The 27,928-nt window shown below is 40.0% G+C and overlaps 3 protein-coding genes across 8 annotated transcripts in view; 2 read left to right on the top strand and 1 right to left on the bottom strand.

Annotated features, from left to right (window-relative positions):
* Window positions 1-2,618: 2,618 nt before the first annotated feature.
* Window positions 2,619-4,940, top strand: LOC105193031 (skin secretory protein xP2). Its single transcript, XM_039446483.1, has 2 exons — window positions 2,619-2,729; window positions 2,968-4,940. The coding sequence occupies exons 1-2, from the start codon at window positions 2,718-2,720 to the stop codon at window positions 4,225-4,227; spliced, it is 1,272 nt and encodes a 423-aa protein (XP_039302417.1). The 5' UTR covers window positions 2,619-2,717; the 3' UTR covers window positions 4,228-4,940.
* A 4,791-nt stretch (window positions 4,941-9,731) lies between these two features.
* On the bottom strand, window positions 9,732-11,336 carry LOC105193030 (proteasome subunit alpha type-5). Its single transcript, XM_011157350.3, has 3 exons — window positions 11,196-11,336; window positions 10,165-10,726; window positions 9,732-10,092 (listed from the first exon to the last, which is right to left on the bottom strand). The coding sequence occupies exons 2-3, from the start codon at window positions 10,723-10,725 to the stop codon at window positions 9,925-9,927; spliced, it is 729 nt and encodes a 242-aa protein (XP_011155652.1). The 5' UTR covers window position 10,726; window positions 11,196-11,336; the 3' UTR covers window positions 9,732-9,924.
* An 81-nt stretch (window positions 11,337-11,417) lies between these two features.
* The window catches only part of LOC105193029 (protein Wnt-7b), a 64,282-nt gene continuing 47,771 nt past the window's right edge, over window positions 11,418-27,928 (top strand). The window contains exons 1-8 of one of the 6 annotated variants that reach the window (XR_850571.3): window positions 11,418-11,638; window positions 11,851-12,303; window positions 12,395-12,888; window positions 12,962-13,215; window positions 14,664-14,727; window positions 14,810-15,073; window positions 15,153-15,344; window positions 15,461-15,817. Coding sequence is in view for 2 of the 6 variants with exons in the window: in XM_011157346.3 (XP_011155648.2) it covers window positions 11,529-11,638; window positions 11,851-12,303; window positions 12,395-12,888; window positions 12,962-13,215; window positions 14,664-14,727; window positions 14,810-14,997 (1,563 nt within the window). In the remaining 4 variants the exon portion in view is untranslated. Of the gene's footprint in view, window positions 11,639-11,850; window positions 12,304-12,394; window positions 12,889-12,961; window positions 13,216-14,663; window positions 14,728-14,809; window positions 15,818-20,162; window positions 21,394-27,928 lie in introns of those variants that run through there. The other 5 variants (XR_850570.3, XR_850569.3, XM_011157346.3 and 2 more) reach the window with 5 other exon arrangements.

Raw genomic sequence — 27,928 nt, 5'->3', positions numbered from 1 at the left:
ACATCTTAAAGACCTTTTTCAAGAGTATGACATCGCGATAAATCATTTTTTTTTTCTATCTAACAGATGATACAGTTGATTCGCGAAAAGAACACGACGCGTCTCATTTGCGATATCAAATATAAATTTGTGTATAATTTTCTCGCAAATGGCTCGTCGCATCTCAGACTTCGTTAATGCCAAAGTTAATTAACGTTGTCGATCAATTGATTAAACAAGAGTGGTCTCATTTGGGCGCGAGACACATTTATCATCTTTACTGTAATATTTATCGGAAGGGACACGAATAACGAGACGGCGGTGGGCCTGTGCATAACGAGCGTATACCGCCGCGAGGCGGTACCGACCCTCGGGGATGCTTGAGCGGCGATTAATCGTTAAAAATTGCGGTCTATCTTGATCCTCGATCGAAATGTGCGGCGCGCATGCGAGCGACCGTATTAACATACGGCATTAGATATTCCGCATGCGAAGCTCGCGCTTACAGTGAGCGCGCGCGGTATTCGCACAGCTTTACTTGGATTTCTACAGTAATTACACGCGCATAATGGGCACCCTCGCGCGCCGTCGATACGGTTAGCGCAAAAGCTCAGATTGCGCCCGGGACAAATGGCATTGAACGATAACGATAGTGATGATAACGCCGTGTTTAAAAGTACATAGGATATACGTTATATCATATAACGCATACGTTATATCATATACGTAATAAGTACACGGGAAGAACAGCAGTGCGCTGAAATACCTAGATATTAAAAAATTTTAATAGATACAGATCTGAAAGTAATTTCGCTGGACCATCAAAATAATTATGTAAGACACTCAAGTATGACGAACAATGCTACAAAAAAAAAATTAGATTGAGCATCTTACATAACGGAATTATTTTCAGACTTGTAGCTACCTGAATTTTTAGATATTTCAACGAAATCGTTCTTTCTTGGCAATTACGAAGAGAAGGTGCATAAGAGAAAAGGATGCTTTTTGGCTCAATTGGCGAATTGTGATGTATGTACGAAAGTAACACGCGATGCTAATTAATATACGAATAATCGACGACGCGTACGATCTAATGAGTCGCGACGAAATAACGCAAACGTACGTAATCAGCATACACGAGGAACGATTAATTCAATTTGCCGATGCGTATTAAACGACGGTGGTGTGAAAATACGGAAGCTATTTTCCTGATATTTTAAATCGTTTGCGTTTAATATTACGAGCTCTCACCGTTGATCAACCGTGAAAAAGTACACGACAGATACAAGGATAGTACGCTGGCTCAGCCTTCAGCGTTGCGTCGCACATGGCGGCTTCCAATTTTTGTGACAAGGAGAGACGGAAATCACGGTCTTGCACATTCGCCGACCATAACTCCACGTATGTTAACTTCCTCCATTTACTTCGTAGCCAACTATACGCACTATGTACATAGACATGTGTGCGTGCGTTTACGCGCGCGCTCGCACGCATGTGTAAAAAAATATATATATATATACATATATGCACATAAATATTTAATATATTTTGTAAATAATGTATGTATAGAGATGTATTGTATATATAAATAATGTATTATATAATCTTATAATTATATAATATTATGTAATATTATAATTATATAATATTACATTTTATATATTACACGTGTAAATCTAGTTATATAATATAAATACAGTCACACACAAATTGGATGTTATATTTTTCACAAATTTGTTTTCAAAATCTAGCATCTGATGTAGAATTGCTTTTGTGGAAAAAAGTGGCTAAACATCTAATATGTACACTATTAAAAATAGGCAGCAAAATTTAATGTGATAAAAGCAAATTTCAAACAGTGCTTTATTTTAACAATGCTTTATTTAGAAGGTACATTAAGAAACATTTAATATTGTCAAAAGTGCATTAAAATTTTATGTGCGTATTTTTCAATTATAGATACATTGAATTTAATATACTTTAAATTTAATGTTTAACTTACAAATACATTAAATTTCATGACGTTTTTAATAGTGTATTGTTATTTGCCATTATTTGGTTTTTCTTTACTTATTTAAACATATCACGCATTTACATCACACATTGTTGGGTAATATGTATAAAAAAATTAATTCCCTCTCTTTTCCAAGTTATTATTTAACTGAATTTTTTTCCTTTCTAAAATTTTTTCTTTTTTAAAAAAAACTTTCTAAGATAAAACACTGCGTGAAAAAAAATATTTTGTACAAGTATTAATTTTATACATACTTATAAAAACTACCTATATATATGTGTGTGTGTGTGTGTATATATATAGGTAGTTTTTATAAGTATGAATCTTTTTCTACTCGATACAAACGGCGTGATTATATATATATATATATATATATATATATATATATATATATATATATATATATATATATATATATAATCGCGCCGTTTGTATCGAGCAGAAAAAGATTCAGTCCACGTGTTATGCTAGTACATATTTAACGCTTTGAATGGACTGAACTTTAGGCTGTCGCGAAATAAATTCGTGTGAGTATCCATTTCCTGAACTCGCCCGACTTTTTTGTCAGTGTACGTAAAGCAAGACCCCGTACGGATAATATAAGCGATGAGGTGCAGGGAAAGTGCTAAGCTATTATAGCGCGGAGTATATAAGGCTCAGTCTAGAAAACGAAGCGGTTCAGTTAGTGGTCATACGCCACGCTAAAACATACGTGAACTCAAGAATGAATATTAAGGTAAGTTAGTCCATCCATATTAAATCAAATATTTTATAATATAAGCTTAATGTATCTGCAAAATTTTCTCCTTTCTGCCAGCAAGCTACAAAATAAATTGTTCTCGTTTCAGTAGGAAATATCTCAAGTCTAATGTCTTATAATACTTTTGTGCAATTTCACATCTTTTCACTTTTATTGCTGATTACTTGCTAATTAATCATATTTTATCATTAACGTTATTTTGACATGACTTCAGATTGCCATCATTTTGGTGGCAGTGGCCACCCAAGTTATATGCGCGAAGGATTCGAGCAAGGTAGATTCGAACAAAAGCTCGCAAGATGTCGAAGCGGAGTCAACGGAGAAGAAAACAGAAAAACGTGGACTTCAGCATAGTTTTGGTGACTTAGGCGGTGGCGGTATCGAGCTACACGGTGGTGGCGGCGGCGGTGGCGGCGGCGGCGGTGGTGGTTACGACTCGCACGAACATGTGAAGACGGTGACGGTTGTAAAGAAAGTGCCGGTACCTTACGAAGTAACGAAGCACGTACCCTATCTGGTGGAGAAGCACGTACCGTACGAGGTGAAGGTCGGCGTGCCGCAGCCCTACACGGTCGAAAAGCATGTGCCCTATCCCGTAAAGGTGTTCGTCAAAGTGCCGGTCCACGTGCCGCAGCCGTACACCGTTGAGAAGAAGGTGCCGTATGAAGTGAAGGTGCCGGTGGACAAGCCTTACGAGGTCAAGGTATACGTGCCACAGCCCTACACCGTGGAGAAACATATACCGGTGCCGGTGAAGGTACCGGTGCCACAGCCCTACACCGTCGAGAAACATGTGCCCTTCCCGGTGAAGGTAAAGGTGCCGGTCCCGCAGCCGTACCCTGTGGAGAAACCGGTGCCCTACGAGGTGAAGGTACCAGTGGACAAGCCGTATCCGGTCCCTGTGCCGAAACCGTATCCGGTCACTGTGGAAAAACCGTATCCGGTACCGGTCGAGAAGCCGGTACCGTACGAAGTGAAGGTACCAGTCGACAAGCCGTACCCGGTGCCAGTTGAAAAACCATATCCGGTGCCGGTGAAGGTCCCGATACCGGCCCCATACCACGTTCACAAACCAGTACCAGTGCCGGTGGAGAAGCCGGTCCCGGTGCCGGTCAAAGTGCCGGTCGACAAACCGTACTTCGTCGAGAAGGAGGTCCCGGTTCCGGTCGAGAAGCATATACCGGTGCCAGTTAAGGTGCCGGTGGCTGTACCCGTTCATATACCAAAGCATCACGGTGATCTTGGCGGTTACGGGGGTGGAGGCGGTGGAGGCGGCGGATATGGTGGAGGCGGCGGATATGGTGGATACGGTGGAGGCGGTGAAGGTGGCGATTATGGTGGAGGATATAGCGATGGAGGCGGTATCGACTTGCACGGTGGTTTCAGTGGCAGCAGCGGTGGCGGCGGCGGCGGTGGCGGTGGCGGTGGCGGCGGCGGCGGCGGAGGCGGTGGTTACGATTCGATTCACGGCTGATCCTCGAGACGACGAAGCGCGGAGAGGACGCGTGAAGCGAGCATCGAGAAGCGTTTTTATTTTTAAGAAGTGCTCCCCCTCGATGTCAGATAATCGCGCGTGCTTTTCTCCGAATACTGAGATACTTTTCGCCGAATTAGTTTACCAATTCTCGAGAAGTAATCTCGAGGGTTGTACGAAGAAATTTTAGCTGTTTAAGCAAAGATCTTTTTTTTGTTCCGAGATTGTTAGCGAATTAGGAGAAATATGCAGGTGATAATTAGCTGTCGCGATTGACGACGCGATTCGCCAACATATTGTTGTATTATATTTCCGAAAAAGAAATTCAGGTAAATGTAGCGCGGTTATTCGGTAATACTCTTAGACTGCGTATCATTATAAGTTAAGCGGAATCGATTATTCTATGGATTGTGTTCTCCGCGGTAACAAATTGCGCACATTAATGAATTTACATAATCGAGGTCTGAACGAATGTTTTCTGCATACATCTTTTCTATGCCTTTAAAAAAGATACACAAGTACGTGCAGATTGTGGCGCACGTTATTGGGTTAACGCGGCAATGTCCGTTATGTCCACGCGTAACGTAGCCGTGACGTATGTTCACCATATTGAGAAACGTCCTAAGTTAAGTAAAAAAAAACCTCATTGTGAAAAGAATATACGTATCTTTTTATATCAAAGATTTAATAAATACTCTGCCCATTACACCTCACTTTTCTCGACCCTTATCTTAATAGCGGATCTAAAATACCTGGATCGCACGGAATAAGATGGAGCGCGAGATAATGCAGAGAGATAAAATACTACATTGTCCGTTATGGTGTATGACGCGCGGATTCATGCTAACCATATCAAACGTGTTGCGTATGCCTAGCGAGAGTATAAATCAACGTCAAGATTCACTTTCTCGAGAAAATTTCGTCGACCGCGAGAGTTTCACTCACTTCTAAATTCATTGTTCGGCGAAGAAACGCGCGTTTTCTAGCGTATTATCCGAGAATTGACGACGTGAAAGAAAAAGAGAAAAAAATATACATATATAATTTATTCGCACCGACCGCGGAGTCCAAAAAGTACGAGTCAAGACTCGCTCGTAAATTATACAGCGACGTTTTCCGCGTTTACCTTCCGCTCTAGCGAGCACGGTAAAAGCCGCGACATTATTGATGTTAGAGTCTGTCGAGAGATCGTTAAGTTTCCGCGCGCAAAAATGGTCGCAGAAAGAGAGAGAGAGATGGGAAGTATATCCGAGTCTCGAGACAGAAGCTGCGCGCACTTCCGCAAACACTTTCGATTCCCGGGCGAATCTTATAATCTACGCAGCCGGGCCGCAATTAAGAGCACTAGATACACGCGCGTTGCGTTCAAGAAAGCATTACTTTCTCCGTCGGGGCCATCGAGCCTGCCGCGTGTATACACGTAAAACCTTGGTCTTACACCAAAGCGCGTCAATGAGACATCCGAGTGGCCGCTATCTCGCCACTCCTTTCACCAGGTCGATCTTTCCCCGATTGAAATTTGATAGGGGAACTGCTTTTTCACTGCTTTCGAGTAGACGGGCGCGCGAGTAACGTCATTATATAATAATTTATTATACGCGACGCCCCGAATACGTCTGGCATTAAGCCACGTTCTGCGTTAGCCGCTAATTAATATCTCGCTAAATTAATATTCACAAATTCATAAAAATTAATTCATTTAATTCGATAGCGGATATTCGCCCGTAGAGAAAAATACCTCTAGTGAAATTGGGTCGGCCACATTAACGAACGAATTTCCTGTTTCGTTACACAGGACGGACGGCCGGCTTTACCCCGGGTTTTCCTATCGATATTATCAGTCGCCGCCGTGGCGGCGTAATTGAAATTCGCGGCGCGCAATTAAATACGAATAAAGATTAAGATATCCCGGTTGTACGCTATATATCGAAAAAAAAACCTCGACGAACGTTTCACCGCTTCTCTCTCGTTTAGCCACTAATAAAAATCTGGGTTCCGTGTCTGTTTGTACGTGGCAAAAAATTACGGAAAACTCCTGTGGTATTATCGAACATGGGAGAAATCGATAATGATGCAACAACACTCAGAAGATCAGCGTAAAATTTGTCCCGCCCGTTCCCTTCCTCCGCGTATCGTTAAGTGCAATTTATAATATCGGATGTACTTAGGTAGCACATTATTAGTACACGTAACGAGGTAACGACAGGATTAGTTAGTGGTCGATGAAACGATCGCGATACTCCCCGAGTACGTGGTGTTATATCTGTGATTGTGCATATACATGTGCACGCGCTGCACCGATGCAACACAGGAGGAGAGACCGCGAGCGCGCGCGCGCGTTCACGTTCGTTGGGCGAACGAACGACCGGCTCTCTGTGAAAGTGAAAAAAAATGGCGACGATTCTGCGATGCGTGAATTATAGCCCCGCGCTGTACAGGTATCAGGCTCTTTCCTGCGCCGAGATGCCGCGAGCACTTCCGGTTTTCTATCGGCGCTCTTTGGTAATAACGAGGAAGAAAGTTTCCCGCGCCGCGTCGCCGCCACCACCGCCGCTTGCCTCGCGCTCCGTATTTTTCGTTCATCTAATGGGAGGATGCGCGGCGCGTTTTATTTCCGGACTGATTTGCATAATCACGATTTCGTAATTGTTTTCGACAGGAAGACGCATCACCAATTACAATGTATGCAAAACGGTCGTTTCGAAAGCAAATTTCACCCGCATACAACACCCGGCCAAATAATTTTTCCATACTTTTATTTCGAGAACCACTCGTTTAATTTTAACTTAATTGTCCGAATTATATATTTTGCGAATTTAATTCGCTCCGTATTTTTGCTCCGCTCATCTTTAGAAGGAGAATGACGATTGCTCTACGGCTTTTCCGTGACACGAGGGAAGGCAATCGCGTAAACTAAATTTCTGCACCATTATCTACTTCCACTTTCCGACGTTCCAACCCCGTTCCAGGTTTATTCCAGGCGAAGGAAGGAGGGTAAGGCGGGTCCTCTTATCCGCCGTCGCTGTGGCGGATGTCGGTGGCGCGACTGTGAAGCGAAGGCAATTATCGTAGCGAAACTTGAACGTGGCAACGCGCCCCTAGGATGACGAGCTGGCTTTCGGGCTTCGATGTGTGGGAGTGAGTGTTTGGCGTCTGATACGACGGGTCAGGTCCCCGGGGATTCTCAGGGACTCAAACGGGACTATCCCGCCGCCTCTCTCTCATCACAGTTAATTACCAGTCCTCGGCGCTGCGCGCTCGAGTCTCTCGCTCTTTCTCGCTCCGTTTACCTTAGTCCCTTAGTCCTCCTCGAACCCATATCGCTTCCGAGCGATCCACCCTCAATAATCCACGACCGTACCGTTTCCTACTGTTCTGGAATCTTTTTTTTTTCCAGCCAAAGTCATTTTCGCGAAACGCGCGATCGATCAAACCGCTTTACGCGGCAAGGAATCAATTACTATCTCCTTTTTTATTTTATGCACATTAAATTGACGAGAGATTACGTGTAAATACATATTAAAAATTATTTTTAAGCAATATATACACACGCAATCTCTTGTCAATTTAATGTGCATAAAATAAAAAAAAAACGAGATAGTAATTCGTTAAGATATATCGTTACGAATATGTATTAAAATTAAAATGATTAATTTATCTTGCCTCACAATCAGTATTGCTACAATCCATTCTCGAATCGCAATAAAAGTTTCCATGCAATTATCATAAGACTTTCCCTGCATTAAGCGCACTCTGGAGATACACATCTTACACGAAGTGCGTTTCTTAACGCGGTAAAAAAAAAAAAAAAAAAAAAAAAAAATCCGTGCGGACATCCGAGCGGCTTTTTTTCATAACGGTTAATGGATTCGATTCGCGCAGGACGCAGGGTGTGTCAGGCATGGCGGGACAAAAATATAGATTCATACACATTTCAGCGGTGTCACACGTATAGACATTTTAAGAGTTACGTGCAATCAATAGGCGACAGGGAAACCCCCGTGGGAATCCAAGCGAGCGAATCGTAGCGGGATTGAACGCTTGAAATGGAATAATATCCAATAATCTGGCAGCCGAGAGAACGGGATAAAAAGGGACGTTTTATCGGGGCATCGCAGCATCCAACCAAGCGGTATCCGACCATTTCCGCCAAGCTCCCGGAGCTATTTCGCCCCCGTTCTCGGCTAGCCGGCAAAATTAATTATTGATTTCGGATACGCGCATTCAGTCGCGGCGGGCAGCTTTTAATCGAAAACGAGCCATCCGTCGCACACCCATTTCCGACCGCTACGAATTTAACAACGGATCGATCTGGAAATGCCCGTTTGTATTGGCACTATCACTGCCGCTCGTGGCAAAAAGCCTCCGACTATATTCGCGGTTCATATTATTCATTTCAATTCTCTTCACGATAATTTTCAAGATGCTCGATGCATATACATATACCAAATATAAAATGTTGTAAATTTCAGTTTCAACTTAGAAAATGAAACAATATATCAAATAATTGAATATATGCAACTATATAATATACGAGTATATGTTAAATTGAATATTAATTTGTTGATATATTGATATAGATGAGTTCGCCAAATTGTGGTTTATTTTATATTTATCTGAATATTATCGAGTATTCAGATTGACAAAATAGCAAAATAGAAAAAATGAAGTAATGTATAAAAATACATACAGGACTGGAAAGGTAAGGAATCTAGGAGCATCTGGAGTACCTGGAGATTCTGGAAGTTGATCATTTACCCTTTAAGGGACGTAGAGGGCTGGGACAAAGGGCTTGGCAACGGGTTACCGGCTGCTGGTCTTGTCAGATTTTCTTCCGACGTGGCGTTGGAGTCTATTAGCTAAATGAAATAAATCGGGAAAAAATATTTATATTTTATTTTAAATATATTTGCTGAAATATAAGCTGCCCACTCCCCGCGTGTAATATTTTCTAACAACAGATTTTTTGAATAATACGGAATCGAAATTTCCTTAGTAGAAACATCGATTTATGTACACATACTTGTGTATGTATATGTATAAGCAAAAAGTATCGTAACGCTAAAATATCTTAAGAACAAAGTATATTAACATTGATTTTTGTTACATAATATAATTTCTCTAATCGGTCTGCATTTAAAAATATTAAGGTAGAGCTATCAAAATCAATAATTTACGAGATCTAAAAATTAAAATGAAAAAGTTAATCTTAATATAACTTCGAAATATAGATTTTTTTTTTTAATTTTACTATTATTTGTCATGCTCCAAACCATACAACTTCTGTATAAAACATGTTTCTCCCAAGTGTCTTGTATTAAAGATACTTTATCGATATCTTTTGCTCACCCTGAATATTGCAATTATGGTAAGTTCAATTTTCACACTGAAATTTTATTTTTGGATAAAAAATCCATACTTTAATAAAATTTCAGTACAAAAATATAACTAAAAGGAATCCTTACAGGAAAGCAACATGAAAGGATAGAAATCCACTCCATTCATTTTCTTTTTTTTCAATATTCTCTTTTAAAAGAAGATAAATGAAAATATTAAATATACAGACGTAAAGTGCTCCATGTAAAATGGAGATATAATTTACATTTGCATTACACGCTATTCCATTAAGAAATTTGTTTCTTTTTCTCTTCGCAATCTAGTGTAGTGAAATCGTTTATTATAACTCATATATAACTTTTAAGCAATATCTTTGATCACCTCTTGTAATTCCTCCTTGCTAAACATGTGAAACAATTGTCCGGGCGTCATCGTCATCACTTCGATATTGGTATCGTTCAGTTTTTCCTCCATCACTTGCTTCAGTATTGTTAGCGCAGTTTTCAACGCTTCTTTGAGCGTCATGGACTGTAACAATATTCATTTAATACACAATATCAACAAACATGGTTTAGCTTAGTCCGATAATAAAATAATTACCTTATGATAAACTTCTTGAAGATTTTGCTGCGCTCCTTCGCTGCCAGACCCTATAGCTTTTGCATCAAATTGAACAAAAGTACCAGATGGGTCCATGTGATACAGTTGTGGGCCTTTCTCGTCGATTCCAGCGAATAACATCGCTACACCAAACGGTCTGGACATGGCAGTGCCGTCATCGTCGCTGTCTCCAAACTGTATCGCTAAATTAGATACAGCCTGGGCGGTCGACTCCACCGTCATTCTTTCGTTGTAGACGAACCAATGATTTTGGCATTCAACTCGAGCTCTATCGATCATTGTCCGCGAATCGGCCATCAAACCGGACGCCGCACATCCTATATGTCTATCGATTTCTACAATTTTTTCTACAGTTGTCGGCTCCATTAAGGTGGAAGTAATGCGTTTCTCGACTGCTAGAACAACTCCCTCCGTCGTTGCAATTCCGATGGCAGTAGAACCGAGCTTAATGGCTTCTATGGCATACTCGACTTGAAATAGTCTGCCCTCCGGTGAGAAGGTGTTCACCCCACGATCGTATTCAGAACGCGTTAGAAACATCCTGAAACAAGCAACAGATTCACAAGTCAAATATATGTGATATATGTATATAAAATTTATTAAACTTAACTATTTGATATTACATTCGGTCATCTGTTTAATTTCAAGTTGTTATATTAAATATCAAATCATCATCGACGAAGCGATAAGATAGGTACTGCGAATAAAATATTTAACGTTCTGTAGAAGCCAAATTGGAGGTTAGGCTCTATTAAAATTAACATAAAAAGAGTTCAATAAAATTAGGAAACGAGAACATGCATTACTATACGCAACTATAACGTGAGACAGAACATACGAGTATTAATGGAAACGAATAAGAGTTTAAACTGACAGAATAACAAATTGAGTAGGTCGGCTAACCAAGAATGACATGGCAGAACCGACAAGTGTCTCGCGAACGAACCCAAAATACAGTGATAAATGCGATAATTAACGTAACGTTCTTTCAAATCAAGTTACAAGCTCACCTTAAACGCTTTGTTTTCACTAAAAGCAGACGTAAAGTATAAAATGCCGATTTGTCACAAACGCTAGTCACGGAGAGAGTCGCGGAGAATCAAATGCAATGAAGCAGCGGTAGCGCGTAACGTTAGAGGGCGCCTCAAGACGCGTTTTCAATGGAGCCACATCAATCGCGACTCGAGTGACTCGACGATTGGTCAGCATAGTATCTACGTCCAGTTACGTCTCACTACTGTCCATTCACGTGCTCTATTGATGTGCCAGTTTGACACGTGCTTGCGAGAAGCTCTGCCCAGCTCTGTCCGAGTAACGATAAACAGTGGCAATTTTTGTTAAAAATGACGGTGTACATTAATTCACATGAATTAAGCACGATTATAAATGAGAAAGACTGGGCTTTGCTGCAGCAAAGGATCAAACCGAAGCATTTTGCCAGGCAAGAGACAGAGTACGTACGAAACACTGATTATTGTTGGTTAGCAAATAATTGTGTACAACGTGTTGTTAGGTTATAAATGTATTAGTTTATAATCTAACAAAAAATTAATAAAAATTTAATGTGTTACAATCAATAATGATTAGATCAAGTCTCTTACAAGTAGGGTCAAACCTGCGACTTGGCAACTTTAACTATATAAGACAAATTATTGCATGTTTTAGGATGATGCCTGATGCCAGTATCTTGGCACAAATTTGTCAAGTACTCATAAGTGAAACTACCCCGGATACAATTAGAATTTTGTGCCTTAAATGTTTGGGAAACTCTTGCCTCGACAGTTACAAGTATAAACAACACAAGAAGGAAAACATAAAATCTGTTAAATACAATAGAAATGTATATGATGAATTAATTACAAGTGATTTATGCAAACGAGGAGAGAACTGTGATTATCCGCATGATTCTCATTTTCCTTATGACGGAGTCGTAGAATGGGTTGCAGATTGCATTAAGACTCAAAACAAACCCACAGATTGCTTGACTGACAGCGAATTGGATATTCTTAGGCTCAGCATTCAGTTTTTATGTAATTTATTTACGTATGCATGTCCGAATGTAATAGACAGTAATATTTGGAGATATTTAAATTGTGATAACTTGAAACAAGCTATTCTGTAAGTGTACAATTACACAAATATTTAGTACTTGTAATTCTTTTTATATTATTTGTCAGAATTGTTTTTACTTATTTTAATTATTTTTTAGGAGCTGCATGCAGTCTGATCACAGATCTCTGGCCAGTGCAGCCTGCATATATGTGCACAATGCGTTAAAAATATTATATCACAATTATTTCACAATGGAAGAGAAAGATTTATATTTACAATTACTAAAACCTATTAAAGCAGGTTTTACGTCTGCTAAGGACGCCCTGTTACTCCTGTTACGTCGACCAAACGTATTTGAAAATGTTTATAGTAATATAACTACAAGCGAAAAGTTAGATTTACTTGAAATACTTTATAATGAAATCTGGACGTCTTGGCAATCTGATCTTGATACGGTACTCACAAAAGATCAGGCCGAGTTTCTAGCACTAACATTTTGCAAAAAGAGTGATCTCATTTTAAAGACTGTGGACACATACGTGAACAGCATAGATCCTACAGAAGTTATTCTTATTCTTAATATTCTGGGACTTCTTACCACGCAAAGCAAGATCTCGGACAATGCTAGATGTTTGCTTATTAACTGTAAATGTAAGTACATCAATTTCCAATACATCAATCTTATTGAATGTAAAAATAATAATTGTGTGATATATATTTATAGACCTTTTGATGTCTTTACATATGATGGGAAAGGAGGCAGACAATTATTTTACTCCAATAACAAATTTAAGTAAAGTGGCACCTAGTGTTCAACAAAGAGCTGCAGATGTATGCCCAAAAACAAGTGATGCCGAAACATCCGAAGACACAGCAGAAAAGTACAATCCACAAGAACATCCTGCATATGGTTTTAAAGCAAGACTAATACAAGTCATTGCAAATATCGTACACAAGGACAAAATGTGTCAAGATCTGGTAAGTAATTTTTCATTTTATATTAAATATATTTTTTTTGTGTAAAAAAAGAGGTACATGTAAAATTTACAATATTTATCTGGCGTCGATAAGGAACGTTCCTTGCCGAAGCGTGTGCTTCGAGCGCATCGTTAAAACGCGCCTCGTAATGGCCGTGAAAAGAATTAAAATATCAAGTTTTGAGTAGGTAACAAATCGATATATACATATTGAAATATGTATATATAAAGAATAAAAAACAAAATAAAAACAGCAAGAATATTTAAAAAGTAAGCACACATCTATCTAATTATTGTTATTACTATTTTATGATAATTGTGTAAATTAAATTCAGAGTATTGAATTTTTAATTTTTTTAAACTACATTAAATTAATTTTTTTATTGCAAATGGATATTTATGTGTTGCATTATTATTTTATATTATTAGGATATTTATCTTAATAATATTCTTGATTTTTTAATTATTTACTATTTATTATTTCTTATTATTTTAATTATTTGAAATATTTGCATCCACATCGTATTTTCTTACCAATTTTTAATTTATCTATAAAATAATTCTATAAAATTATCTGTATAAAACAATTAATCTTTAAAACTAGTACTGTAAGTTTGAGAAAGAGAGACAAACACAAGTACTTTAGTAAAAGTCCTACATTCAGTTATACGTTGCAAAACCACTCGATGTATCTTAAGCTTCAGACGAAGAAAAAGAACGGTTGCAGCGTCTATTGCTGCCGTCTGAGTTCCGGCCACACAGAACGCTCCGCGTCACGTTGCGTTCCGTGTACTCAAGGGATTAAAATTATATCTCATGAATGATGATAGGTTATTTTCGAGCGTAGAGAACCTTGACAGTTGCAAAATATAAATTTGGCTTTTGTTGCGCGCCACGGTTGTGCGCTATGCGTGTACGGTAAATCGATATTTCTCTTCCGCTGATTACATCTCGCGTGCGGATGATACGGAGTACGCGAACAAAAGGTACGCAATAGTACGCGGCCTGTCGTGTCAGACAAAGCGAAATTAAGTGTTCCATCTGACTGGGAGATGCAGCGAAACGATCGAAATCTGATATACACGTTGCGATTTTAGCGGATCTGCGAGATGACAAAGTTCGCGTCGCATGTCTATTGACAGATAAATTAGTTATGATGAATCAGAGCGGAAACGCGAGCCTGCGGGCGGAGTACTAATTTAGTATCTCCTAGCATCAAGGATGACATGTACATCGCCATGTAGTCACGCTAGTAAGATGCAGATAATTTTTTTTTTTTGTGCTGATGATTGTCAGTCATAATAAATCTGTCATTGATACAGAAATATTTATATTACGCGTTCGAACGCTCGCGTACGCAAAAGTGTTCTTCGTGTATGGACCCCTCACATCAAGATGTTTTAAATTAAATAAAAGAAATGAGTAACGATATATAACATGTGATTCCAGTTTCGTGAAATAGACGGAATTCCATTGCTTCTGGATTGTTGTAATATAGACGCGAGGAATCCGCGTAAGTGTAAAATTCTACTTTTCTTTCCTCACCTTTTCTTTCAATTTTGTTAGCTTTATTATTGATTGCCATTTCTACGCAGTTATCTTACAATGGACCATTCTCGCTTTGAGAAATCTGTGCGAGGGAAATCCCGAGAATCAAGAAATTATTAGAAATTGCGAAAAAACCGGCGTGCCAGATAATCCTGCGTTGCAAGAGATGGGATTGACTCTGCACGAAGACGCGGATGGGAAGTCGATTCGTATCGTTCCTTTGCGCCGCAATTAGAAAGATTTACTATTCTCTAGGACGGCGAGATTGGCCTCGGCGATCAATCAATTCGATAATTATCAAACTATTACCTGTTTGTATCGATAATATCCACGATAAGATACAATGATTGGTTTATCTTGGCATGCATAAATAATTATTATTCCAATTAGTTGGACTGAAATGTATCCTGCTGTACCGCTCGCGAAAAAAAAACGACGGTGCAATTACAACGTATTTGTGCCATTAGACGAAACACGATGTGGTACGGCATAGAGAGATATTTTATCTACATTCATGGCCGAGTGATTTACGATACCATAAAAGCTGCTGCGAGAGTTCACGGTCTATTAGTAATTGCTAATGTAAGTATACAACTGATATCGCTGATCATTCAATTGCAATAGATCTTGTTTTCTTTAAATAATTGATAAGCCCTCGTCAAGATTTCATTAATGCGTACGAGAACGATAATTTTTAGGCGGTTGTTCTGCACATCAATAAATAACGCAATTAAGCAAAGAGGAATGCCACTTTTCGGTGCCTGACAATATTTGCGTGAATTTTTGATTTTAATAGTTGAATTTTAATAATTTCCGGTACTAAAGTTTGTATCAACAAGATAATGAAAATTCACGCAAATCGATTCTAATCTCAATTATTGTCAGTGAAATAAATTTGTAATAAATAAATTTGTAATAAATATCCATATTCACGTTTTTCCGCCTTTTCACACAAAATTGCTCAAGACAGAGGCACGGGGATTAGGAATTATAGAACCTGCAATTACGCTGTCAAGAAACGCAGTGTTTTAATAAATAATTTCTGTATTAATTAATTACACGTGTCTCAATTCTCCTCCAGTCCCCCGCGATTCCCGTTTTAAGACGATAATTTCTCACGTCCGCGGTCGTTTCTCGTCGCGGAACAATTTTACGATGAGGAACGGCGACGCGTCGTCGTCCTGCGCGTAATAGGTGTTTATTAATGTCATCCGCGAGGCGCGGGCAAGAGCGAGGAAGCGGGCGAGAGGAATCGTATGGTGGGTGAGAAATCCGCCTGCGCGTACCCAACTTGTGCGTTAATTATACCGGAAGTTTCGAAATATACACGAAAGAGAGAGAGAGAGAGGGAGAGAGACAGTTGCGTTTTCCTTTCTAATGGAATTCTACGAGACGCGGTAACGGCGCGGCTCACCAGCGTCGCGGCTCGAAAAACGGGATCGGCTGGTTTATAATATCGGTAAATAAATAGTATTAGATAATTATCTCTCGAAGGGCAGCGCTATGCGCTACGTGCCATTCCATTTAGCCGTGATACGCGACGGCATGCGCGTCTGAAGGATTTACGAAATGTAATAATAGGTTTCCGGACGTAATATGCGATCTAATCGAGCGTGACCAATCGCTGATTTATGGCGCGGTTTCAATGAAGAATAAGATTGCGGATAGTTGTGGCGTATGCACAGGAGAGTCCACTCTTATCCCATAAATACATGATCGAGTGACACTCGCCGCGCAAACACGCGCGTACATTGTAACAATCCATTTCTTTTCTTCATTAGTTCCCATCGCAACAAAGGACGTTAGATTTATATCGCGCGCGAGCTGCGCGCCCGAGATGTTTCTGCAACAGCCGGCTGCTCCCCGATAAAATATCTCGAGTTTGCACGTTTCGCGTATATACGAAAGCGGACGGGTCATATATTTGTACGCGTCCCGCGTACGAACGTCCCGTAAATTGCTTTTGATTTAAATATCGGCCCATCTCGCGCACGATTAATCTTGGACGTGCGTAATGGCGAGCAGTTAACGCATCAATTTATCAGTTAATTACATACGCGGTTAATTGCCGCGGGTAATTATTTCCGTGCAAGAGGACCACTCTCCGTGCACACCTCGTATATAGCTTGCTCACGCGGGAGTTCGAGGAAGCGAGATGAAATTCCTGCCACGTGAGCCACTTCGATCACCGCGGTCAATGTATCGATATAGAAATGGCTCTTCGACTATGTAATGAGTATTGACACGTCGCTTTTTCGCGACTCTCCAAATTTTACTGAGCTTTACACTGTGAAATATTAAAGAAGCGAATTTAAACCACGTCCTTGAGTTAAATAATATCTTGTTATTTTTAACTTCTATGTGTGTTGAAATTTATTATTTTAACACGAGATATTTAGTTAAAAGAAGAATCTCATCTAATTAATCATTACTGTGGTTAAATTGCTTAATTTCAAAGTAATAAGTAGTGCACAGAAAAAAAATTAGTATCAAATCAACATAAGAATATAAATTTTTCTTGGAAGAATTTATAATCTTAAAGAGACATAATTTGTTTACACGAAGAAAATTTTTTTGTTTAAAATTATATATTCCTCCAAAAAGGTTTATATTCTTGTATATAATGAATTGATTTGATACTAATTTTTTCCGTATTAACGTATGCACCTTGTAAATAATAAATTAAATATTAAATTAAATAGTTAACTCGTTTAAAATTGACGAATCAAATTAGAATTCGACAGTACGAATTTAACTGTATATATTTTTATTTTTATTTTTAGCCGTTATCTCCATTCTTTTCAAAAGCGTGTATAAAACAAAATGTCATTTTAATTGTGTCAACATCGACATTTTTATTCTTGTTTGCCAAATAAAATAAAGGGAGTGGAGTGGGTGGCTAAAAATAAAGAGATTGATTCTGTCTTAAAAATAGGAAATAAGTTTAACGGTATGTAAGTCAGTTTCATCCTTTCACCTTTTTGTGATTATAAACTTTGCAACAAGACCAGATCCGGCTACGAACGAACCGCCTACTTGTAAGAATCGATCGTAGTAATTAATTGAATTCATTGCAATACTGCGTCCCGTGAAAGAAATATCTTCCAGCGCGTTGAGGATTTCGTCGATCCGCCAACCTTATTAATATTCATAGACGCTGACGAGGGAAGCGTAAAAAGCGCTTGGTCGTGCGTGAGATCGCTCAGGTGCGTAAATTCTGATCGGCTCCTTGATAATCAACTCGTTGACGCAATAAATTCCGGCGAAAGATAGTCGAGTAGAAAGAGCGGGAGGAACTAAGAGCGGGACAGGGCCCATCTCTAGATAATGTCGTCCACTTGTTTCCAATTATACTTGTATTTCAAGTTATACGAATCGTTTATCATAATTTTCAATTTAAAAAATATACCGGATTTGTGTGACTGTAAAAAAATTCTCCTTCCTTCTTTGTCTCTCTATTAAGTCCTCAGAAATAATTAAGAAACTTTTATGATCAATATTTAACAAAAAAAAAATAATAATTTACGTAACTTTTTAAACTTCTCTACGTAAATAAATAGCTTAATCCGCGATCCAGAACTTTCATCATTCACCCCTCTCACACGTGAAATCTTATGTAAATTTAAGACAAAGACGTCTATTGTATCGGCGTGATGGATAGATCAATGGCTAGATACTCGGGATAGATAATTGTTCTAGCAAATGAACTAGATTCTCGTATTAACAGAGGCTGCAAATTGAACCGGCGTCGGTGCCTAATAAGTCGCGGATTCTCTCTCGCGATACGGGGCCCGAACGGGGTCCTCGCCCGCGCCTACGCGTGATTTCTCTCAAAGAACCCCGACACGGCGATGTATTTCCTATGCCCTCGTATACTTTACATACATCGTATCCGTTGCGCATTTGTACAAAAGAGTCGAATCGACGTAAAGGGTCGTGCACAACGCGCTGTCGAAGAACGGATCGGAATCTTTTCTGGAACTTTGAGGACTGGTGTCGTAAAATGAGACTAATCCAAGCTGCCCCAAGCCTCGAGAAACCGGAACGTATTTTTATGTCGAGAGAGTTAGAAATTTATTCTAACGGCGATGATGCCAAGGTATAAATATATTATTGTTCAGGTGGACCAGAGCGTAGAGTTGCGAAGGAAAATGACAACGAGTGTAGTTAATTATAAACGTAAAGGGGACTCTCGCGCACTGAGGGCACGCAAACCGCGCGATATGTTTTTAACGACTGCCGCACACGCGGTACGTAAGCCGTAAATGTTACGCCGAGCCAGAGATTCGTGTAATAGCCACTAAAAGCGAGTTTCGTCCCTTTATGGCTCGTAAAGGCAGGGATATTTGGAACGGGGGAAACCACCGCTTAAATTGACCCGACTCGCAGTTAACTAAAAAGAGCGCGAGACACGGTCGCGTCTTAGGTACACCGAAATAATCCTGGAAGAGACACCATTGTTAGCACGATGATTTCCTTTTAGCAAATGGGATCTTAAATCTTTCACAACGACATGCGGAACATAATATAAGTTTATAGATTATTACAGAGGAAATATAATAATATAGTAGTAACTCATACCAGCCATGAAGCCGTTGAATCACATATATAATACATACATTATTAAAAACGTCATGAATTTCACTATATTTTTAAGTTAAACATTAAACTTAAAGTATCTATGATTGAAAAGTATGTGCCTGAAAATTAGTGCACTTTTGACAACATTAAATATTTTTTAATGTACCTGCTATGAAATTGCTTCTGTTACATTGTATTAAATTCTGCTGCCGGTTTTTAAGACTGTAAATATATTGTAAATTTATATAAATTTTTAAAAAGTTATCAATTTATACGTAAATTTATAAATTAATATATGTATAAATATATAAATTTATAAGATATCTAAAAAACTAGTAGTTTTGTTAAAGATTCTAAACATTTAGTTGGATACGGATTTAAAAATAATTTTGCTAAACCATCAAAATAATTATGTAAGATGCTCAAGCTGGATGTTAGAAAGGCAACATTTTTTTGCAGCATTGCTCATCATGCTTTTCCTTTACAAATTATCTTGATGGTTCAAGAAAATTATTTTCAGATCTGTATCCAACTTTTTATTTACTTCAAAACTGGAGTTCTTTTCGTTTTTAAAGATATCTAAAGAGTGCTTGTAGCAACGTTACCAACGCTAATTGTGCTTTCAATCGCGTTTCAGTTTACCCGGGTAAATTAATCCCATTTCGATTCGAATACGTGCACGTATTGTCCGAGCGATGAAAAGTCCGCTCTAATTACGCCCGTGTAAGCGGAGCCGTACGTCGATTTTCTCGAGAGACGGGCGAGAGAGAGAGAAAGAGAGAGAGAGAGAGAGAAAGAGAAAGAGAGAGAGAGAGAGAGAGAGACGCGTTGCTCATAAACAATGACAATGGGGCCTGACGTTCGCGAGCGGATGCCAGCGGCCCTCATGATGGCCGCTTGCGATCCTGGCCCGTCCGTCGAGTTAATTAATCGCACCGAACGATCTCCATTGAAATGGTATCTGGATAAATTTTCCGTGCTGATGCTGCCGGGCTAGCATGTGGGTATTATCTTTACGACCTCTTCAAAGAGGAGATGAGACGTCGGGGCGGCGAGGTGCAAAGGGGATAGAGGGAACGCATGCGCCGCGATACGGCCGCCACCGCCACCGCCGCCGCGTTGGAAACGATGCACCGAAAGCGGAGAACCTGTTATCAGAGAAACAGTGGCCTGGGACTTGGTCCAATTATCATGCAGGCGAGACACCGAGGTCTCGTCCGCGAGACGCGTCGTCCTCGCCGCTCTTAATTCCGAATCGCTGAAGAGGCCTCGTTCGCGCGTCGTCGCGTTCACCACGTTGAATCCACCGCTCTCCGAGAGATTTTCGGTTAGACCACGTAGAATCAACTGGAAACTCTATGATCGTTCACGTGGTCTCTCTCCACACTCTTCATCTATGTTACACGGTGTAGATAGAGATAATAGTTAACGTGACGACGCGTTTTGCGCGTAACGCGTTCTCGATACGCCAGTGTGTTTTCGTCGTCTACTAAGCGTAAAAGTGTCGGGACATGTTAAAGACAGCGTGCGATCCGACGCGAGATTAAATGCGAGCGCAAGTCATTCGAGAATGACTTCGAGAAAATGCATCTCGGCTTTATTTCATCGCAACGTCGCGGATGGAAATTACGGCGTGGCGTCGTATCGATGATACTACGTGTCGATCGATCGATCGGACGGGACACGATGCGCTCTCCATCTTCGGAAAACTTTCGAGTCGCTCGACATTCGCGTGACGTATGACTGTGGAAGACGCGATGCACGCAGGTGATACTCCACGAGGAGAAAGCGCCGTCGTTATTATCAGACGGGACCAAGTGGCCCAATTTGTATCGCGCCGTTAAGGAGCGCGACGGAGATGATTTATGAAAACGGTGGACGCGCTAATTGCCTGCCGATGTGATTCATCGGGTGGTGTCGTTACATATCCGAGCACTGTCGGCCGCTTTGTGAGGAAGCGGCCTGGAATAATCACGCCGGTTGCGATGGAGTACGCAGTTGCTTAATTACGATACGGCATAATGAGGGAGATTCGATGCTTGCTCCTGAGGTAAGACCGATGTAAATTTATATCTCTGAAACGCCCGTGATTTCACATTTTATACGTTCGTTGAGCATCGAGCGATATTATATATTCCGTATATTTATTCGTAAGTTTGTTTTTATAAGTAGAAATAAATTTATTTAGAAATATTATTTAAATGTTATCATTTAAGGTAAGTGTCTCAATTACTGGCGCTTCACATGCTTATTTTGTAGCTTCTTAAATATATAATAAACATTTTTTTCATCTTCATATTTAAATAGAAACTTTAATATACACAAAAATAAGTGCAAGCTCAAAAACTGATTGATTTAACATAATAAAAGAGATAAAATATGAACTTATTACCAGTCAATATTCTAAATACTATTTCTCCCTTGATTACTGCCGCACTGCTATCTCTAATATTATTTCAATAATGATAATCTTTAACATTAAAACATTTTTATTACATAACACTCACACTTCTTGAAAAATAAAAATGTAAGGTATCGAATCTATTACCAGTCAAAATGTTATGAATATTTCCCCTCCTCTCTCTCCTCCGATTATTTCTGCACAATTTCGTGTACTGTCACGTATTTATTATATTTATATTTAAATGTAACATTAAAACAACTACAATTGTAAAAAGCGGCGGTAATTGGAACAGTTATCTTAATTAAAACAGTCTCAATGTGACACATATTCATGACGCTCGCCATATGCGCAAAGGTAGTCAGATCGAAACGCGTTATCGCGCGCGAGCTTTTCTGAAAAGTGTTAAATCAGTTATCTCGAATGTGTTCACCTGGCGCGTTTCCTCGCGCCGCTGATCCCAAACGGCGCGCCTCTGCTTTCGACACCATCATTTTCTCTCGTTCTCACGATCTTTTCGCGTCTTCGCGCTCGTGGTGTTCCTCCTCGTGGTGTTCCTCTTTCGATTTCACTCACGTCGTTTACAGTCTCCATCGTGTGGCGGCTCTTAAAATCATGTATTTCCGTGGCGGGGTAGGACGAGACTTTTTTTTTCTCCGTTCTCCGAGAGTCTCGTTTCGCCGTCTCTCCTCTCGCCGATTCTCTTTCCTCTCGCGTTCCTCTCTCTCTCTCTTTCTCTCATCCCATTTCTCTCCCTCCACTCGAGAGCCCCGATGTAACAATGGCTGCCCTCTAATTATCGGAAGACCGCGGCACTTTAAAAAGATCCCGAGAGCCCATCACGGGATTCCGTTTCGTTCGCTCCTTAAAATTTCTCTCTCCCACCCCTCCTTTATGCTCTCTCTCTCTCTTTCTCACTTTTTCTCTTGCTCTCTCTTCTCTTTCTCCGAGGCGTCCGAGACGTCGGTAACAAAAACAATCAACGTAGTGGCGATCGTTGCTCGTGGAAAATTAGTTTCGTCTCGCGAGAGCACCTACCGCGAATTCGCAACAGCCGTCCTGGTCCTTCGCCGGACGTTTAGACGTGCGCCTTGCAGGGTGTGAGAAATGACGAGAATAATCAAGGGATTCGCATCCTGCACGAAGCAATTAATTTCAGTCTCATACCGTGGATTCATCTTTTCCATCTTTTGTCACAAAGTGTGTCAGTTTGCAGACTACTGATTTCTGTTGCATTATTAGGGATAGACGATTGCTCATTATTATAAGATGCAACTTCCTGATCTCTCTCACCTAAGATGTCCATGGACGCGTGTATATATTTTATTACTCGAGCTTTCTAGTATCGGTCTCGCCGGGCGAGAGAAGAGAGAGATGTTTTCGAATGCGCCAGTCGGCCGAGTGCGAGATCATGACGGCGCTTTCCGGTCGGCGAGAAAGATCGTAGAAGGGAGAAAAGCCACGCCAATAAAGAGAAAATAGCGGCCGTACGACGAGAAGCGCGAGTCGGAATGGGCGTAACCCAAGGCGAGCTCGCTCGTACCTGTTGCTCGTTGCTTCCTATTAAATACTCTCCGTCGACCCACGCTGGAAAGGAGTCGCTCGCGTCTGCGTTGGTAACCAATGACTAGGAACAGTTTCTTTTTCCACCCTTTCCGCACGCGGTTCTTTTTCTACTTCGTTCGGTTCCTTCTTCGGGATCGCCTCGAGAGTCGCCTCTTCCAAAAGCGACGCTCATGCATAGAACCGGACGCGCGTAATCGCGACGATTGCGCGCCTTTCCGCGTATGGAAAACTCTTTTAAAAAAATCCTCGCTTTCTCGCAGATTCCGCCATCGGTTGATTTATGAGAGCGCGGCAGGAGGTATAAGAAGATTTCTAATCGTGAGACTCTCACGGTAACGCTTCCGAGAGATTGAATTTCCAGATGCGATTTATTCTGTCTTCTTTTTTTTAAACACAAGATCGAATCTCTTTTGTCGCTGAAACGTCGCTATTTACTCCGTAAACCCTTTTTAGAGTAAACTTCTCAATCAGTTCTTTTATTCTCCTTTTTTTTCGTTACATCCTCGACACGGGGCTGTTCGCCCCGTTTTCGTTCGAATTTCGCTTGCTTCCCCTACGCTTTTTGTCGCCCTATTTTTCTTTAGTGATATCTCTTTGTGCACTTCTATTAGCGGTTTGTATTTCGAGCAGATGTTTGTCGGGTACAATGTCTTCTACATTGCTAGCCAGTTTGGGCCTCCTGACGGTATTGTATCCGCTGAGATATAAAAGATTGGGGTAGGCCCTTTCTCGAGAGAGGCCTTAACAACGACACCGCGGAGGAAACGTGTTTACTCTATTCGGGACGGGCCCCGCTATCTTAAGAGAATATAAGCGAGTCGAAATTTTTTTCTCTCTGAAAAAGATTCTTCCGAGGAAAAGTGTTAATGACTGCTTTTTTTTTTTTTTTATAAATGTGAACACAAATATGAAAATATTTTAAATATCTTACTGTCACAGCTGATTTTGTTCAGATTTAGTACCGTGAGTTCGAATTTTCGGTAAACTTAACGAGTTAGAACTTTGAATTAGAATTTTCGGTAAACCCAACGAGTTAGAGGGAAGCTATTCGTCTTAATAATTTCGAGTATTTGTTATACCTTTATATTTCGACCACCGATCGTCCGACTAATAATGGAGTCATAAACGACCTAACACGACCGCGGGGTTCCCGGCATTATGCGGCTCGAATTAGAGACTCCGAGGTAATTTATCTAAGGGCGGGGCCACGAGAAAATCCTTGAACCTCGCCGCAGGTGTAACGTAGCTTGAATTTTATCGTGATAATGAGAACAGGCTGTCGCTTTGTAAACCGCGGCATTAAATGTCACGGGCCAGAAAGTATGTCAGACGTGCACGCACGAAAGTGACTAAAAAATAAAATAATTAAAAAAAATAAAGTCTTTTGGTGTGTTTTAACGCTGTAGCGTTTACTGAGAACTGCGATGTTTAAATGCGATGGTGATTCACGCGTTCGTGAATTATCTGCGGGAGATCGTGAGATTTGTGGCAGCGTATTGTCGCAACATCGACGACAGCGTTATTACGTCGCATTGTGCGCAAAGAGTCGTTAATTAAACGGTATTATAAATTACCGACTATATCGTAAAGCTGATGATATTCCGTTAAAGTGCTACAGCGTGAAAACCACGCGTTCGAAATTCACGATGGGCTGTAAACATTTTTACGGTGCTCGTCCGTTATCCGCGCAAGAGAGGACTCGACGGAGGAAATCACGAGGGCTCTGGCCGGTAGCTAACAAGATGAATATAAAAAAGGAAATTCACAACGAATTATTATGACGGCTTTGTCTCGATCAGCTTTTACTCGTGTTTTATGTGTATTATACCTGTATCCCGTATAATTGTAACGCATCGCAGCTTCCGGTACATCCGCTTGCCCCGTAGTTGTCGTCCCATAATTATACAATTATACATAAAATTATTATTATTATCGGCAGATAATTCTACACAACGATTTATGCGCATTCATAGAGAAAATTCAATCCTACGTGAACGAGCCTTTTTTTGTTGGTCGCCAATCGAATGCGTCATTCTGTTCAGCCAGACATGTTTCCTGTCGTTTGTCCGGCTCGCACAAATAAAGTGATAGAGCGTTATTGTCGCGGACGAGAATCGCCTCGTTCGCTAACATCAACCTCGCATTTATTATACCTATACTGTACGCTCCAATTTTTCCAATAGCATATAATTTCGAGATCCTAGAAACGGAGAAGGCAAATAGGTAGTCGAGAGACGCGTCTAGTAACAAGGCGAGGAAGGTATACTTAAATTAAGTGTGCTCCAGTCGAAGACGGTTTCGCGCGTCCTTCGGATCCTCGTCGGGATCTTTTCTTTTCGAAAATCGAGCTCGCGTATTTTGTAGCGTTGCCGTGGATCGTTCGAGCGATCACCTTATTTCTTTTTCTCCCCGTCTTGACAGCATCGGATCGTCGTGAGGCGTGCACGTGAGACGGCGACCCGACTCGACGAGACCCCCTTAAAACCGAAAACATATGGCGTACAATTACGACGTAATGGTATATAATTAATGGAATTCGCTCAAGGGGCCCCCTTGGTTGTTATACGGCACGCTTGTTTCCTCGAACGGCAAAGGGAACTCCAAGCGGGGCACAACGAGAGATCCGTCCTCTGAATAAAATTTTCATCGCCCGCGTGCATATACTTTGCTCACCGTGCATGTATATCGGCCGTGGCGGGTATTTTGCATGCCACGGGACTATAAGAGGGCAGAAAATTGCCAAGAGTTCAACATACTAATTTCCGATGTCACGAACAGTATCCCGACGGCACCAATAACTTCTCTGATTGTCGAACGTAATGGAGGAAAGAGAAGAGAAAAAGCTGTAAAACTGGGCCGAATGCGTAAGTCATGTGTGTCTCACAGTTGCCTTGTTTAAGTTATTTTATTTTCGCCGTTCTCTTTCCGCCACGTATCAGTCGCATATCCAACGTGGATTCCCGAGTGCGACGTTTGATGATCGATTCGTTCCGAGCAACGAAGTAGCTCGAGAATAATGTCCTTAAAATTCCCTTCCTCGATATGAGCAATCGGATCTCATCGCGAAGATCATTTAGGTAGTAAGGTAAATGTTCCAGTGACTGAACATGTCCCTATATGCGGATACTTAGGCAACAATTTATTATTATTAATCTCAAAAATGTTTCTTTTATTATAATGTAAAAATTTCATTGTTTAATCTTTAAGTTGTTTTAATCTTTAAATACTTCAAGATATTGATAAGGTACATATTATTTTATATATTGGAAAATTAATTTGTTACAGAACTACTAGGTTAGATTTTCAACGGTCTTCTTAAAATTTTTTTAAGGTGATATCTTTTGCATTTATTTTATAAACAATGCAAGAACAAATATTTAAAGGTGCATTCAAAGTGCATTAAAAAAGGAATATATTAAATTATCTACATATTTAGATGCTTTGTAATAATTACATCTTACATTTCACATTTCAATTAATTAAATAATTATAACTTAATTAATTATCACTTTATACTGTGAAAATCTTTATAAAAATTCAACAATCTTAAATCTCTATATCGTTATATGTCCAGTTATTGGGACATTTGCCTTATCTCGAGCAATTATTTAAGTGTGCCGTTGTGTACTCGTCAGCCGAATAAAGCACATCTTTCGCACATATCGCGTGTCTATCTCGAGTTAATAAGACCGATCAGACCGATCGAAACAAAGCATGCCTACAATAGGATCAACTTTTTGCAGATGTATATTGTTCGTCATTCTCGGGTTTCTCAGTTTCTTGGTTATATAATATTATAGGAATAATTTATGCTTTGCTCAGTTTTTACACTTCTTTGAATAACAACTTTTCATTTAAAATGCAAATAGCATATATAGCAAGATAATTATCAAATGTAATTTTGCGTGTCTTATTTGTGCGTGTGCGTGCGTGCGTGCGTGCGCGTGTGTGTGTGTGTGTGTGTGTGAATATAATAACAAATCCCGTTACAACTATTATATCTTCCAAAGTTACGTGGCTTTATCTTAAAGTGATCAATTCGTTCCATCAGTCTCAATTCTCGAGTACGCAGCTCGTAAAGCTTTCGGGCTATAATTTGTGAAACTGAACCCACGTTGAAGTTAATAAATTTAAGCACAATGCATAGCACCATAAAGAAAAAGTTACTCGACAGGAACTGACCTTCTCCCGGACGTAGGTGTACGAGTAGTCAATTATCCCGCTCATGCTGAACGGATTCAATTAATCGAACAACTTAATCGGGCCCTCGACCCAATCTTTAACATTAAACAATTCGAATTTATATCTCTGTAAATACGATTCGATTGTCCATTTAATTCTATATTATATATATAAAGCATGAAATGTATAATTTTATGCAAAAATAACATTATGCAAAAAATGGTGTATAAAAATTATTGTTATTATATATTCTCATTAAATTCTAAATAGGAATGTTATGTTTTATGCAAATTACTATGCTTGCAGCCGTTGCATCAACTGATAACAAAAATCACCATAATGTACAATCGATGTAAAGTAATATAAATATTCGATTGCATTAAAATCGATATCTTTTCATCGTGCGAAGCTGAAAGGCTCGATGTCCATTAAAACG

The sequence above is a fragment of the Solenopsis invicta genome, chromosome 3, assembly GCF_016802725.1.
Source record: "Solenopsis invicta isolate M01_SB chromosome 3, UNIL_Sinv_3.0, whole genome shotgun sequence".
In the NCBI taxonomy this organism is placed as follows: Eukaryota; Metazoa; Arthropoda; class Insecta; order Hymenoptera; family Formicidae; genus Solenopsis; species Solenopsis invicta.
The sequence above is the reverse complement of the archived record's forward strand: the minus strand, read 5'-3'. Positions and strand labels throughout refer to the sequence as shown.

Coding starts and splice junctions, on each gene's coding strand:
- LOC105193030 (XM_011157350.3), bottom strand. CDS start 10,725: ATGTTTCTAACGCGTTCTGAATACGATCGTGGGGTGAACACCTTCTCA. Junction 10,093..10,164: donor TTCAAGAAGTTTATCATAAG/GTAATTATTTTA, acceptor ATATTGTTACAG/TCCATGACGCTCAAAGAAGC.